At 34.5% G+C, this 17,100-nt stretch overlaps 2 protein-coding genes and 1 long non-coding RNA gene across 10 annotated transcripts in view; 2 read left to right on the forward strand and 1 right to left on the reverse strand.

Annotated features, from left to right (window-relative positions):
• The window catches only part of Sou (Souji), a 218,301-nt gene that overhangs the window by 47,146 nt on the left and 154,055 nt on the right, over positions 1-17,100 (reverse strand). The gene's annotated exons all lie outside the window — the stretch shown is intronic.
• cpo (couch potato) overlaps positions 3,776-17,100 on the forward strand; it is a 115,128-nt gene continuing 101,803 nt past the window's right edge. Inside the window, exon 1 of one of the 7 annotated variants that reach the window (XM_015983444.2) lies at positions 3,776-4,488. In XM_015983444.2, coding sequence (XP_015838930.1) covers positions 4,417-4,488 — 72 coding nt within the window. In that variant the 5' untranslated portion in view covers positions 3,776-4,416. The remainder of the gene's footprint in view (positions 4,489-17,100) is intronic. The other 6 variants (XM_064356019.1, XM_015983438.2, XM_015983456.2 and 3 more) reach the window with 6 other exon arrangements.
• Positions 13,654-14,989, forward strand: LOC107398639 (uncharacterized). Of its 2 annotated transcripts, none has more exons than XR_001575440.2 (3): positions 13,654-14,094; positions 14,144-14,642; positions 14,697-14,989. It is a non-coding gene; the product is annotated as an uncharacterized LOC107398639 (long non-coding RNA). The 2 variants fall into 2 exon arrangements; XR_001575442.2 differs by having other exon boundaries at positions 14,150-14,642.

Here is a 17,100-nt window from a genome sequence, read left to right on the forward strand (position 1 = left end):
CAAAACGAAGATATGTTAGCGGATGCGACATAAACGCCACTTCCGTGTAGCAATCGTGGACTGCCTTAATACGACTGCAATTTGTATATTGCAAAACCTTATCATTGCTTTTATTACAGCTGTATTGTATTCCGCTCTAATTGAGCAATAACATGTCTAGAAATTATTCCCAGCAAAGTGCTAATTTTTCGAGTTCTAGCTCCTAAAACACTTTATTCACTGCCATTTTTTGAGCACTAATACACTAAATTACCCACTTTGCATTTCGTGACTAAGTAAAATTGAACAATGTCATGTCGTTTTTGTAATGTTGCAAACAAAAATTGAAACTTTAAAATATTTGAGTTGAGCAGGACAATGGATAATTGAGTAATAAGTTTCCCATTGCTAATTAACGTGAAAACGCGAATTTCGCTGCTGAAAGTATTTAGGTGAGTTATTTTTTAGATAGCGTTCCACTGAAATAGCAGCAATAATTCAGTAGCGTCCAATAATCCATTGTTCACGAAATGCCAATTGTAGGTGTATTTATTATTTGTGTGTGTATAAAAATGTATGTCTTTGATCATTACTTGGCAAATTGGTGTCACAACACCTTTAATCGCATTATAAAAGTTTTTGGAAGGTATTAATAGATTACGGCGGTAGGTGGCGGCTCAAACATGCAAATTATTATTTACGGAAGGTTCCACAATTCGGTTAAATATATGTGAGAAATTTTAAATAGCCGTGAACCGGATTTTTGTGGAATCTGGCGCGAAATGCAGCAAAAAGGAGGCAATTAAAAAGTTGAAACCCAAACAAAACAAACTTTTGTTCAGCTTTAATGGTTTCAGAAATTACAAATTGAAAAAAGTTTGTCACACTTAAATTGGCGTCAATTCGCATAGAAATATTTAGGTCGTTTTGCTAGACCTTTGATCAACACATTACAAATATTTATTAGGCTTATAAATACATTTCACAGGTTGTGCTATTAACGTTCAAAGTGCTTCATGTAAATTTTAAATCATTTATTATAATCCGCTTGGAATCACCTGTTGTGAAGTGTCAGCGATTTTTAAAACATAACTAATACGTTTTTTCCAAAGTAGACTTTTGGGTGGTGTCAGCGTTTTAAGATTTAATACCCAAGAACCCCGGAAATGTACTTTTTATAGATCACTACTTCTAACCAGATACCGAAGACCTAAATACGACTGTTTTTTTATTTGTATAGAGCATCAGAAATTTGATTTCGTCAAGTAGTCGCATTTTATCGAATTATTTTTTTTAATTAGATTGATAAAATTATAAAATAGTTACTAATAATTAGAACTCTTATTAAAAGTATAAATTACATTACCTATTAATTTTTTAAAGTGCATGAATAATTTATAATAGCTAATTTTGAGAGAAAATGCGACGTTGGCGTTTTTATAGTTTTGAAACAGCTAATAGTCTCAAAAAAATTCGTAGCTCGTCATAAAACAATAGTCTTCAATTTTTTCATTAAAATAAGAAACCATTCTTCTTTTATATCTATAGTTATCTAGGTTTAAAAAATCCGCATTTTATTGTTCTGAAGAATCTCAAGATATACAAGCTCGCTAAAAAGTATGGTAGCTAAATATTTTAAGTACGATTTATCAGAGCATCTTGAAATTTGGGGCACAGTTAAAAGTGTTTAATTTTTGTCATCTGAGATCTTTTTCAATTTTTATCCATCATTTATTTTCAAATACAAGGCAAACTGGATTTTTTAAATCCCACGAAGGGTCAAATTTAATAATTTTTAAAAGAGAACTTTTTTCTGAATTCAGTGATGTAACATACCCTAAACCCACCTTTATTTTTATTAGAATGTAAAAGAAGTATAAATTAAAAAAATAATCTAGATTTTTGAAAAAGTAAAACTAATGTTAGCTTTGAAAATACTGTTATTAGGGGTCTGTCACTTCTATATTGGCTAAAAATTAAACTTGTGTGCAATAATTAGTCTAACAATACTATATTTACGTGAAACTGAACTTATTGAAATTCTTCTTATGGTTGGTTATGGCGACAGCAAGTCAGGAAGTCAATGTAAATCATTTTGAACATTTTTTTGTACAATAAAAATTATGTATTTCGTATTTTTTTTCGTTATAACTCGACGTTTAAAAATCCAGTCGTGAAATAAAGATTTACACTATTATTAAAACATGTACTTTTTCCGTTAAAATTGTTATTATAACAATTAGACAACACTGCCAAAGCTAAACAAATTTTACATTTTTCAAAATTTTATTAGGTAGTTTGATATTTATTTATACCATAGAACTCAGAAAAAAATGCTCTTATTAAAAATAGTAAATTTGACCCTTTTTGCAATTAAAAAAATTCATGTTAACATTGTGTCCTCAGAACAAATGGAGATAAAAATTTGATAAACAATTTACATACTTTTAAGCATATACCTAATTTCAATAAGTTTTGATGAATAGTTATATTTAACTATATCCATACTTTTTAGCTACCCTGTATAATAAATGATATGTTCTGTGTCAAATATTTAATAGTTTTCAAAAAATGAAATAAAAATATTCCTATAATTTCAAAGAAGGGGTTGATCGTGTTGGTTCGATACAACTTCACGAGACAATAGTCTTTATTTTCACTACATTATAAGAAGGCTTTATTCTTGAATGTATTAAAACACTAAGTGTTTTCTTATTTTAAAAATATCGTGTGTGGAATCTTAATTTCTCGATAAATTAAATAAAACAGTTTCATTTATCACTAGATATAACAGCAAAGAGCAACTCTAATAATAATTATTATAATAATTTAATAATTATTGTTCATGTAATCATAAAATAATGACACCCTTTTCTTTAACTTGTAAAAAAACTGAAGATACGTAGGTTTTTTTTCCAAGTAGATATGATCTGTTGAAAATTTAGATGGTCTCAAAAAAAGTGGCTGGTTCTAAATGACTTTGGGGAGCGATTACTTTTATTTTGTTAGTATTAATTTAATTTGAAGAGTCTTTTCAACACGAGTTCTTTTTTCGTTTTCTAATTAATGATCATTGTTGGCTTTTTGAAACTGGAGTTAATAACAAAATTGTAGCGCATACTACTTAACTAATACTGTACTAAAACTAGAAAAAGAAAGTGGGTGATTTTCTTATTATTACCATTTCATACTTCATAATTTTTTCCTGGATTTATTCATTTTTTTAAACCACAAAAAAGATACGACGATTCTTTTATTTAAAGAATTTTTTAATAGTAGAGAAATAATTGACAAATAATTACTTGAATGTCCCATTTTAATTTGGAATTCAATGATGAAGAAAATTCTGTCCATCAAACTGAACCGCAATTGCGCTGTCCGTTTTTACAAATAGTAAAAAAATATATTCTGAAATTATGCATTAATTTATAAAAATATGAAATTTGATCTTTGAAATCTGGACGACAAATCATTTTAATTATTTATAACAGACATTTTTTGATGATGTGATTGAGTATGGAAAGATGAGAAATTTAAATGTTAAAAACAATTTCTTTTTTATATAAAAATCAAAAATTATGTTGTTAAAAATTAGGGTAGCGTTACGTGCTGTGCAATCAACATACTCGTATCTACCATACGATAAATGGGAATATTAAACGAAATATAACACAAAATGTGCAGTAGTGCAACAGCAATTGGAAAGGTGTATTTTTGAAATTTTTATTTTTGTGATTGGGCGCCTCTGTTTTGCGATTCGGTGCCGAGTGATTGATTGAGCTAGAAGTGAGCTTTTATTGTGAAAGCTTGTTCGTGGTTCGTTCTCGTGTTGTTGTAGTTGGAGGGTCCGTGTGTATCTGTGTTCAGGTAGGAGCCGGTGTTTGGTGGCGGCATCGGTGGCGGCGGCGTCGGTTCATGGCGCATGAGTGTCAAGGTGGTGTGCGCGCGGTGCCCGCTGCCTACCTGTCGGGCGGCGGGTGGCGGCGGGTGGCAGTCTGAGGCAAGCACTGGCTGCGACACCACCCCTGGCGCCGCCACCGCGATTACAGCACTGCAACACCTACTCACCTGAGTGCCCCACCCCCACCTGATCCTCCGGCGCGGCTTGCCACGACACCGCGCCACAGTCTAGCAGCGACCGCCAGCGGTTTCACAACAACAACTGGACCGACCTCCTCATCAGCAGCACTTGCCCCAGTTGTGACGTAGTGTTCAGTGCATGTGCTTCCCGGACCGACGCCAGTTCGACGCGACCGTCGCCGCCGCCCCCGGGACTTACTAGCGGGAATCGTGGAGACCGTCTTCAACACCACGAAGAGAGGCCGGCATCCTCTGGGAGACGACCTGTCCCCGACGCCTGCCGCCACTCCGCCGTCCCTGAAGAGGGCTCGACACGACTCAGAGTCGAGCAGCCCTCCACAAGCCTCAGACCAGGACATGGAAGCCCCTCTTGGCGTCACGCTCAGTCAAAGCATGGACTCCGTCAACACTAACAACGGCGAGGAGGAGGTGAGTCCGCACCACTCTTCCGGCGCACCCGCCAAAAAATTACAATAAGCTGAACCCCTAAAAATGACTAAAACAATAAAGAAGAGAAAAAAGAAAGACAACTCAAATCACAAAAACATTAACATGATCTTTCTTCTCTAATATTTGATGCGAAGTTCTTGTAATTTAATTTTGAAGAAATCGGCCCTACTTTTTCTTGGAGCTTTTGTTGGATGTGTTATTCATTCGATTGGCGAACGGCCAATTTTCGAGGCGAGACTGCACGTCGCACGCGATGCACCCACTATGCAGGTGGTGTCCACGCCCCACCCCAGCACGTTGCGTAACCGACTTCTCCAAGTTCTTCTTCTTCTGCTTCCTCCTCCGGCGAGGTCCGGTGATGCGTGCCGGCATAAATAACGCACACAAACATCGCAATCAGATGCCGGGTGGGCGTGACTCTCATGCCTCTTCATCCTTCGTATTGTTCTCGTGCCACGGACTACTTTTACGAAAAGCAAATTCAAATCATTTTCATAATTTCTTCCAAAAAGTCCGAACACCGCAAATCAAAATTATTCGTATCTTTTTGTTAAATAATTATTTTTCTGTTCTCTGAAGATATAACAGCGAAATGTTGTTTTTTCTTAGTTGAAAGTCCATTCGCGAGAGTGCCAGTTGAGTCACCCTGCATACAAGAGTAAAACCTCTTGTAACTATTTACTTTTAATCCGAACAGTCTGTATAACTGTTTAAAAATAGGCCTTGGTTATACTGAAACTAAAAGTAGTCAAAAACTGAATTAAGTTAGCGTAAAAGAAGAAAGTACGAGCTTTAGAGTTTTTAAAACATTTTTGGAGAGTGGCGCCGAGAAGTAAAAAAATGAACAAATCTCTTAAAAGTTGAATAAGTTAAAATATTTAAATGGAACACCCTTTTTTAAATCTTTGCATCTAAAATGCTTTTAATTTGTCGTTCTAAATACATAACAGTTAATTGTCTCTGATTACGAAAAGATATTTAACTTAGGGTCGGTTTCACCAAAGCAAGTTAAATAAGATAACTATCTAATACCGTTAGTTTTAAAATAATGTGACAGTATTTCACCACTTCAGTTAGAATATGATTATCAGTTAAACTACTAAACTACCTACTGGACAAAATTGATGAGTTGAGTTTTAGTCGGTTGTCGTTTTTGATATTTTTAGATTATACCATGCGATTTTTTAAAATTTTGATCTAGTTATCCATGACAGTTACGTTAGCTCGATGTCTATTACGGAAATAGAACTCCAACATATTTTTTTATGTTCTTCGGTGAACATTTTGGACATAGTGACAGATAAAGCGACGCTGAAGTTATTTACGCAATTCGTTTCACTGCTGGCGAAACTGTCATGGATAACTAGATCAGACTTTTTAAAAATCACATGGTACTAGATTATATTCGATTAGATTCAGTAGCGTTGTACACCTTATTTTTATCGATTTAGGTACTTTTTTAACAAATTGCCACTGCTAAATAGTATATTAAACTATAAGTGGATATTGAGGTCTTTGAAACACGCGCGATTTTTCGAGCACGACGGCGTAGCCGAAGTGCTCGAAATAGAGCAAGTGTTTTAAAGACCAGTTATCTAAGAATACTTTACGCTATATTTTTTTATTGGTTCACTTTGAAATCATAAATACTGATATTAATATTACAAAATGTGAGATCAGTACACCTTTCGTTGTCATGGAATTGATTGCCATTATAATAAAAAATTATTTAAAAGTTGCCATTTATCTTCACGTTTCTTGGGTTACTGATGTTGCCATGGTCACTTTAAAAAACGCGCGTTTTTGAAAGTTGAATTTATACTCGCTGCTGTGTGCTTAAATAATCAAAATAGATTACCAATAAAAAATATATTTTCTATTCTATTCTACAATCTGTCTATAAATAAATGCAGGAGCGTAGTAGGTAAAAGTTTGCCACTTCTTTCCAGACAAAATGAACATGTTAGTATACAAAAAATTTGGTTTTGCTGGTTGCTGAGTAGATAAAAATTCGCACTTTTAAGAAATTTTATAAAAATAAAATACTTTAATACGGCAAATTCAAATTCTAAAACCACCTGAGATCCTACTCTCTTTTATAAAGTTTAGAATTAATAAGATAGTGTAACAAACTTTCGTGTATATTGATGTACAGCGTGTCTCAAAATTGGCGAATTCCGAGTTCAGAGCGTTGTAGAGAATCACTTTACTAGACCAAATGTGGAAACAATATAAATATTCGGGGCTTCCCCACAGAAATACGTATTGGTTTGAAGGTGCACTTCAGGTGCACTTTGACTTACATGCCAAAATTTCAAGTGTTTATTGCTATTTATACTGTAGATGATTGTGAGAAATAATAATGTAAATCATTTTCCCGAAAAATTAGCTTTGTTTTGGCGTAAAAGATTTTAAAATTTCGTAATTTTTTTAAAAGATAGGCGGAAATTACCAAAACTTAAGATTTGTTTACTCCAAAATCAGGTAATTAAAAAAATGTTTTTTATTATTATTTTCCACAATCATCTACACCAATAATCTCAATAAACACTGAAACTTTTAGCTTGCATTTGAACAAAACGCAATTCAAAGAGTGATCTTCAAACCAGTGTAACTTTGTGGAGAAGCCCCCAATTTTCGGCAATTTTGAAACACCCTGTGTTACATTGCAATATTGAATAATATAATTTGAGTGTTTTATTCATTGTTGTAAAGTTAATTTTGTTTCAAAATCAAAAGTTGTCTTGTTGGCTGTTTGCTAATCGCGCTAATCAATGAGTCGGGCGCAGCTCGTTTGCTTGTTGTCTCCAAATGAGCTTTAAACACCCATGCTTTGTCGAGCGAGCTTTCCATTTGTAAAATCTTGTCTACAGAACATTAAGTTCCAGCAGTTTGAATGACCTTTCGTCCTTTGTTGTGTTTCAGCACGCGCATTTGCGTTTTGAGTATGAAAATTTCACGCCGGAATTGCTGTCTGATTAAATACCGACATCAAACAGCCACCGGTCATATTTCAAAGCTGTAATGAAATCAAACGACGACAATAAATAATTTTCTGTGAAGTTTGATGAGATCGTTTTGCTTCATCAGTATCGATAATGGCACCTCCGTAGATTGCGGTCGATCAAATCGAAATATGTCCCAGATAGCAAAATTATGAGATTCGGGAAAGTTTGCCAACTTTTGGCTAAGCCGAGTTTTCAATCTCAATTTACCTGCTTATACCCGCAATTAATTTCTCATTTTAATTCGGGGGGAAATAAGAGCACCATTAGTGCGCTAGCCACGTACAAATCTTTGCTTCGATCCAATTTCGGATGAGGGAAAGTCGGGATGCATTTTTCACCGCGTAAAGTGGGGACTTTTTGTCTCGTTAAAACAAATATCTGGTAAAGTTATCAACAAACAGCTGCGAAAGCTGTTACCATCACTCTCGTAGTTTCATTTTCTTTCTTTCTGTCGATTTAATTAGGAGCAAACATGTATCATTTCACACTCTTTTAAACGTATGGTAAACGCTGAGCCAAGAATTTACCTTTAGGTGGTTCAGGAATTGGGTTAAAGACTGGTCTGAACTTACCTCACGCAAGGTATAACACACTCATTGCATAACAATAATTGTAACTTTTGGCTGAAAACTTCAATAGAAATTGGGAATTTCATGCTCAAGTCGTTTCCAATGATTGTATTACACTTTTGTTCCGTCTAGAATGGAAGTGAAATTGCATTGCAGATTCTTGTTTATTTCATATTTTATGACTTTGATTCCTCTTTCACATAGTTTAGATTAGCATCGAGATTCAAGTTTTTTTTCTATTGTCAAGATTTCAAGTCAGCAGCTGCTACGGACTATTATATGATAAATATCATTCCGAGTTTTTCAGCTTTACAAACATTTGACTGAAATTGAAGTTTTTTCGAAAACCGTCTGTCACGTTCCACTTTGAAACTCTAACAAGTAATAGACAAATGACATGTTTTACGTGCGTTTGATGGTTTGATCTTGATGTCCTTCGCGAGTAATTCAATGAACACGCCTACATAATTATTAAGTTTTTTCCAAGGCAGACACGACCGAAACCAACACTTTTTCGAAACCAGGAACATATTTTTTATTATAAATAGCATTAACGAGAAAAGCGTGTCAGTTGGTTGGTGGGTATTTTATTTCAGGCGCTGCGTTAAAATTTTTGATGTGTTGTATCATCTTGTCACACATCTAATTTAAAATATAGGCCACCGGATTATTTCGTTCGATTTGTCGAAAAAATTGTATGCTCTAAAAGTTCGGTCTTGTTCCTGTACAATTATCGGTGTTGCGAAAGTTTTGATTAGAAAGTGTATTAATTTAGCAGTGCATGAAGTGGCACCGGTCTCAACAAAGCACTGATACCGTTAAAAATTAATTAGTATTAATTGGAAATGAGTTATGTAAATATCAACAAATCTGATGGCATTTTTCCCGCGTCTGGGGTCACTAACTTCTGAAACAATTGTTGCTGGTAGAAAAGTGAAGCAGTCAGGGACAAAAGAAGAGGTGAATCAGCCAAACTCATCACCGGGTTTGCATTTACGAGACGAATACCAGCTTGAGAATTATGTTCTTACGTGCTAGAAACCAACAGACCATATCTAGACCAGTTTCTACACGCCGTCACTTCTTTACATACTTGACTCGGACAGTAAATCGCACAAAAGCCGGAAAACACGCTCGAATTTTTCACTTTTCATGTAATGACAATCTTGCTGATTTATTAGCGCTGCAATGACGGAAGTGCAGCTTTTCTCCCGATCTCTGAAAACCGATGAAAATTGATTAGACTTTTGAGCAAGCTTCTCCAAAGAATTTTCCATCCAGTTTTTAATTAATTTGAATGTTATGCAACTGTAGTTTTAATTTGTGGCTCGTTCTGCTTCAGTACTTAATAATACAAGGTATGTTGCAGGAAATGACATCAACGTTGTCGTGTTGCTAATTTTGGATCTGAGATAAATAATTCGCGGCCAAAGGGCGCCATTACATAATGAAATTTTTTAAAGCCCATAAAACGACCAGTTAACGTGAAAAATTGTTATTTTATGTGCCAGTTTGCAAATAATAGAAACGCATATTATTGATGGAAAAATAGCAGTTACTCTGGCTAATTAAATGTAACTCTAGTTACCAGGCAAGGCCAAACAAACCTTAGCTACTTTCTTTTTGTTCGCATGTAACAGTATATTGTTCAAATCTGTTTCAAGGCTTCTTGCTGGTTTCGGGTCGGAACTATTGGAAATTACCAAAGGAAGTGTATCTGTTGTAATTAAATGGTCGGCAATTACTGGCTAATTGCCCGCGTTTGTAATTCAGAGGCAGCTGAGTATTTTTTAATCTGGGAATATTAAGCACAGTTACATGGTTTAAATTATGGGAAATTTAATATTAATTGCGTTAGTTTCCCTCAAACATGCAAAACACCGATCGAAAAATTTGCGATCATTCATTATGTGACTTTCACCATTCCCATGATGATAATTAGACAGTTTATCACAGCATCGCATAAATTAATTAAAGCGATCTGACCTATATCTAGTCGGATAAATGGAAGTTTACTTTTGCAACAACAAGCTTCCGGATTTTGACTCGCAGCGGCTAAACGGGGTCGTATTAATGCAGCTAATTTTTAAGACGTGTAAAGTGACCACATTTTTGCGTTATAAATTACACAGATTATGGATTAGTTTACTTTCCTCGTAATTGGACTTTCTACATGCGATGAAAAATGTAATCGATGGAGCGCTTGCACAAATAAAAGAAAATTCGTCTTTGATTGTTGTTTGATTTAGAAAGTTGCAGTTGGGCCCGTTCCAAAAGACGATAAAATTATTTCACAATTTTGGGTTAGGTGACAATAGCAGGTGGTCCATTAATTTTTAATAATTTGCACAAAACGGTTTTGTCGGTTTGAGTGTGTTGAGTGAAAAAGTGATGAAGACGATAAGAAACACGCCACTGAGGGAACTGGACCAGCTGGTGTGATGAGCTCGTTTCTTGCAAGCAGTGTCAGTAATAGGCTTCTTACCGAATTTGTGTGAAATTGTCATTAACCCCGCGTTTGATAAAGAAAATTAAAATATGATTAATGGCGTTTGGGCCGATAAGGCGACATAAAAACGGTCGAAATTCGTGCACTGATTCCATCTACACCGCTCATATTTTTCTACACAAATGCATTCGTGAATATTATCACAATGTTTATGGTGCATATCGTGCAAACAAATATTTATGAATCGATTCGGCATTTACATTACAATGACCAAAGAATGTAGGATAAAAAGATCGGATGGTGTATATTCCTCTTGACAATACACAAATTTAAATTTATTTCCGCAATTTATTCCTACAGTATCATTTCTTGTTTTGAGCTGTTTCAACGTTTTTTAATAAAAACAAACGCGGGATATTTTATTTTGGGTTTTCCTTATAAACTTTGCGCAAACTTGATATCATCAATTCTCTTTCTCCTGAAACCTTTTATCTTTTACAACTTGCTTTATTAGGACTACGGGAATTTCGCCAAATTGAATGCTTATTTCATGCCGAACGCAAAATATTGCATTCTTCGAAAACAATAGTCTTGGACATGCAAGCTGAACCTAAAATTATGTAATAATAAAATTCAAAGTGAGTCTGCTAAAAGCATATTTTTACTGTACCTCACAGCCTAATAATTTTTAATTAAAAACGGGCTTGATAATGTAGGTATTAATTATTTTTTTCGTAACGTAAGTGTATCAGGTGTGTCAAAAGTCGCGGACACGCTCTTGACAGTGAATACTAGTGGCCTCACTGACCCCTAGAAAAATTTAAAAAGTATTGCTCCTTCAAAGCTCGTAAAAGTTCAAAAAAGGCATACTTTAATGTGAAATTGTAGGAAAAGCAGACCTGTTAACTTTGTTTGCTATGATTTATTTTAATGTTTACTTGACTTATTATCTCCTTTTTCAAAAAGAATTGTGGGAAAACCGTTTCTTTGGTTTTTAAAATGAGTTAAAAACACCAATTTAAAAGCGCAGCAACATTTGGCAACATGTAGTAATGTATACAGGCTGATTTTTTTAGGGCCTACATTAGAAACTTTTTACCTTCTAATATAGCTAGAGCTCTGAGATTTTGTGCACAATCTAGATCGATCATTTTGAGTTGAACTAAATTATTTTCGAAATGGCTGAATTTTCGGAACTATGAGAAATTGGCGCTAACTATGCAATTTTAAATAGTGGCTACTTATTTATACTTACCTGTCATAGTTTTTGACGTATGTCAATTTGTTTTAAATACATTTTTATTTGCGCTGGGGTTCATTTAAAATATTACAGCTCGTGAATCCTTTACAACAAGTGAATAATTCTTTTCGCATTTGATAGCTAAAGGTTCAAAGGGTCTTCTCAAGTTTTTAGGATTATCAACTGTCAAATTGCAAGGATACTATGATTTTTTGAAAATGATAATTAAAAAATGATCATAAAACAGTTTTTTCAAATGGAATGACCCTGTTTTTTCAATGACAATCAAAAGAACATGAATTTTTATACAGACTGTTATTAACATCTTCTATATCTATCTCTTACAGATTTTGAAATAATCGCAAAAAACAGAATTTTAGCGCATTATTTTTATTTTTAATCAAGTAAACTTTTGAAAAATACGATGAAGTTGTGCTATAATTTAAAAGAAATATTCGGTTTGTTCACCATTTTCAAAATTCAAAAGTCAGATCGACTGAGTTACTTTACATAATTCACTAAGTTACAATAAACTATAAATTAAATATTAATGTTTTACTGCTTATTCGGTAATGAACCAGCTAAAAACTAAATAAAAAATGAAAGGTCTACTTAATTAAGTGTGAAAATTACGAAGTAAAATCCGTTTTTTGTGATTTTTTTCAAAAATTGGAAGACATAGGTATAGGACGTATTGATAAAAGTTCCCATAAATATAGATATCTTCTTGATTGCCATTACGAAAATAGACCTTATTTTCTATTTCCATTTGAAAAAACTGAGTTATAGCAGTTTTTTGAAAACCATTTCGAAAAAATCATACAAGCCATGAATTTCGACAGTTGATAATTTCGAAAATTTTAGAGAACTCTTCAAACCTTGGGTTAACGAATGCAAAAAAAAATATTCACTTATCGAAAAGGGTTCAAGGACTGTAATATCTTAGATAAATCCGTGCAAATGAAAATTTTAACAAAAAAATTGACATACGTCAACAGCTATGACAGACAAAAACCAACAACTTGGGTAAGTTTTACTGAGCATATGCGATAAAAATGTGTGGTTACTATTTAAAATTTCAAAGTTGGTGCCAATTTTTTGTAGTTCCGGATGCTCAACCATTTCGAAAATAATTTAGTTGAACTCAGAATAGTCGATTTGGATCGTATACAAAATTTTAACGCTCTAGCTATATCAGAAGTTAAAACGTTTCTAATGTAGGCCTTAAAAGAATCAGCCTGTATATAAATAGGTGTACTTGTAAGGCGTTGCCATTTTTTGTTTTTGATTGCAACTTTTTACCAAATAAAATTAAGGTTTTGTGATTTTTTTATCGAAAATAGTGTTCTGAATAGCTCTATCTAACGACTTTGGACACACACTTTGGGAAAAAACACTTGGTTTCATACATTTGCCCACACTGTATGTATTGTTTTGAATATAAATAAACAATACTTTTCTGTAGCAATTAAAAACTGAAAAACGCTTTTGTCTAGAGTCTAGACAACTTTGGGTCGCAAGACTTCCGAATTAAATTTTCTGGACGTAACCAGTTAAAATGCTTTACGACGAGTAGAGTTATGCGTTTCATTTTTTTTAAACAATTATAAATAATAATTACGAAAACACATTGGGGCGCTTACAGTGCAATTGCTCACTTGAGTAGCTGATGATAAGAATTATGGTTCTTATTGTTGCGGTAAGTGTATAATGCCAAACAATGCAGATGTTTGATAGTGGTATCTGTAACACCTGCAAGAAAATGGGAGTAATTTCATGGCAGGCGATTGCATCTGTTGGTACTCTAAATAATAGTAATCCAATATGCAGCGAGCATTATGTAATGCAATAGTGTGTTATTTATTGTAAAATTTCATTAAGTGGAGGAAGGGTTGCGGTTTTAATAATCTTCCAGACAATCCACGTCCGATAATTTCGGCGGCAAGTGCACTATGTAATCGAACACGTTGGTGTTGTGGGTGTTATTACAGAATAACTTCGCCTACACTTCGTCTGATTAGATATCCGTAAATTAATTATACGGAGTCCGGGTACCGACTAGATGATAAGGATTTGTGATGTATTGCTCGAGTTTCCCCTCGTTATATATTATTGCAATTACGCTCATAGCACATCTAATTTCGCTCCGTGTTTGCTACGGGTTAAAGGTATCCACATTTTGTGCCTTTGGCTCGCTTCTGTAAAACTACCCACACTTGTAAAAACCCGAACCGATAAAACAACCCTAGTTTTAGCATAGTGAGCGCCAGTTGGTTGGGTCGAAGAACCATGTGCTTAGGGGCAGCTGTCATCGGCCAGGTGAGACGACAGGTTGTTGCCACATATCCGACAGATGCTTCAGTTTTAGATAAAGTCCACGAGACGCCACTGCCATCCCCCAATAACGGTTAATTCACCAGATTTTAGTGAAAAACTGTATTAAAGGCGAATAATAAAATTTCTTTCTTTGCTTCAAGTTGATAGAAAGTTTTTCACGCTTGAGATGCTGAAATTGAATTTTTCAACTCGAAAATAACGGTGAAATAGCATCGGTGTTATTATTTTCTTACAAGCGGACGCAAACATGTTTACTCATCTCCGACGCTAATTATATTGTGTGTAAAATTGCGAGAAACTAATTCAGTTCCATGTCTCAACAACCGCTAAATCTATCCTTCAGCAGTGAATAGACGTCAACTAACACACTCGCTTTCGTTGCTTCAGGAGATACCAATGAGAATATTACGCGTAAAACTGTTAAATGCAGCAACGTAACCGACTTTCCAAATAGAGCATCTCGAAATTTAGTTTTCCGAAAAAACTATTTAGGTCACTTTTTGACGACCCGATAAATTACAAACATCAAGGTTTGTAATAGGCCTTGTGCGCTGCTATTGTTATTATTAAATTACCTGTTACAGATTACATGGCCTTGACATTTACATGGAATAGAGCAAAACCGAAACGCAGTAGAGAAATTGGCTAATTATTTTTTCAAATGCATTTATTTCAAATGTAGTTTTTTATTAATTTGAAAAAGATATCGTTCCAGTTAAACCAGCATTATTTTTGATTGTATATGACACGCAAACTTACTTTAATAATAGAAAATGAAATGTAATAGTAACACTTGCTGTGTTTGAGTAAGCAGCAGTTTGTGGGCTCAAAACTAGGTAAAGCCTTAATACAATGTGTTCAAAAATGGTTGTTCATCAAGTCACCTTTGAAATTTGAACGTAATGTGCCGCCTATTTTAAATTGTGAATACCGTCAAAATAATGCAAAAATGCTTTGAATTCAAAAATGAAAGAATACACAACAAAAATCACGGAAATATAGAACACAAATCAAAACAAACCCCACACTTGAAAAAACTTTGCCGGAAAATTCCAAAAAGTGAGTAAAAAGCTAACAAGTGTTCAATAATTGTTCTGGTCGTAGTTTGCTGTGGTTTTCTCTTTCTAGCATGAACGTAGTATGCGTGATAAGTTCATATGGTGTGCTGTCAACTGTATAAATGTTGTCTTAATTTTGCATTTAGGAGTTTTTGATAAAAATCACAATGCAAATCATGATAATTGTATGCAGACGTTCAATGTGAAATGTGAATTTTTGGCCGCATTTGTGTAAGTGGTCTGCACCTAACCTGACACTGACAGCACTGACAGCTATCACCTATCTTGTTTTGTAATGTTAACCGAGACATACGTTTTTTGTGACAATTGCCACACAGGCGATCTGACCAGAACAATTATTGAACACTTGTTAGTTCAAAGACTTGACAAAAAAATTACGATAGTCATTTCGACTATGCGGCACATTGATTTTAAATTCCATAGTAAACTTGATGAACAACCATTTTTGAACACATTGTATAAAATTCACAGAGCAAATTTTATTGTTTTTTGCAGCTATGATCTTCCGACTGTTCATTTTTTGATACTAAATACTGGAACGCATAAATTTCGTTAAAAATCAGAATTACTTTAAATCGCAGCAACTTCACGTGTGGTTCTAAGAAATGAACATTTATAAATATTACAATCGTATTTGTTTTAAAACGTGACTGGAATAAACCCAAGTCATTTTCTAATTGATAATAGATTTTTTGTGCTAACGTTCAAGCCACTGTTGTTTTATCGTCAGATTCGATCTGTGACAAGCAATGCTTCTAGCCTCATTTAAAAATAGACAATAGTATTATGAATGAAAAATATAAATAGGCGCCACGGTTCCAAAATAATCTCGTTGTACTAATTGATTTGTAAAAATACCCAAATGCGGTCCTGGCTCGGTTCGATATCCTGCCACACCTGTTGTATTTTATTAATGCAATGGAAGGGTACCTGCATCCGGTTCCTGTCTCGGAAACACATTTCGCATGATTTTGTGTACCTAACTGTCGTGTATAAATTTTTCCGATTTAGAATTTTTCTGACGCATTTTATAAGGTCTCATTTTTAAAAATAGTCCCCAGCCCACGGAATATCACTTGGCTGTAATCAATTTTGACTGGAAAATTTGTATATGAATTTATAGTGATCGTTGCCTCGCTTTGGACTCGTGCCATAACTTTTCTGATCCTAGTTAGAATATTAATGTCATCACTTAAGTTTACACGAAAACTGACGGTATTTAATTGCCGTTAACTCGATCGGCGCTCCTTTAATTACCACTACAATAATTGACGTGGAATTAAACGATTTCTTCGGCAATTAACTGAGGGGCAGGTCGCGGGGTCACAATAAAAATGTTCCTCTTGTTTATTTTCACCAGCCACTCTACTAGTAATTGTTGCGGAAAAACGCGATTAAAATTAATCCAAGGTCGCCTCATTCGTGTGCAATCACTAGTTGATTAGCTAAGTGCGTCACTTTTAAATTGGAAGCAGGTATTTTTCGGAAAATGTGGCAGTTGCACCGACATTGTCGGAATTAATTTCGGTCGACCCCAATGGAACGTGACAACAAACTACTGGAGCATTCATTTTACCCTTGTTGTTGAGTTTGCAGTTATCATAATGACTAAAATTTTCAATATATCATCATAACGTGAGGTTAATTTAATTGAATGACCTGCTGATGGATGATAGAATTATTCAATTGGGATTCACGTTCAGATGGTCGTTGAGTTGTGAAATTCATTGAACGGTTTGATATAAAGTTTGTAATACGTTATGTTTTCGACAATGTTGATTGGAAGACGGGTTTGATTGGCTTTCAATGCAACGCATGTAATGCTCAAACTATGTACTTTTAAATTATTGCAATAACTGCAGCGATAGAGCTATCGAGCTTTGCGTAAGTCGTCAACAATGACTCGCCC

The sequence above is a fragment of the Tribolium castaneum genome, chromosome 4, assembly GCF_031307605.1.
Source record: "Tribolium castaneum strain GA2 chromosome 4, icTriCast1.1, whole genome shotgun sequence".
Lineage (NCBI taxonomy): Eukaryota > Metazoa > Arthropoda > Insecta > Coleoptera > Tenebrionidae > Tribolium > Tribolium castaneum.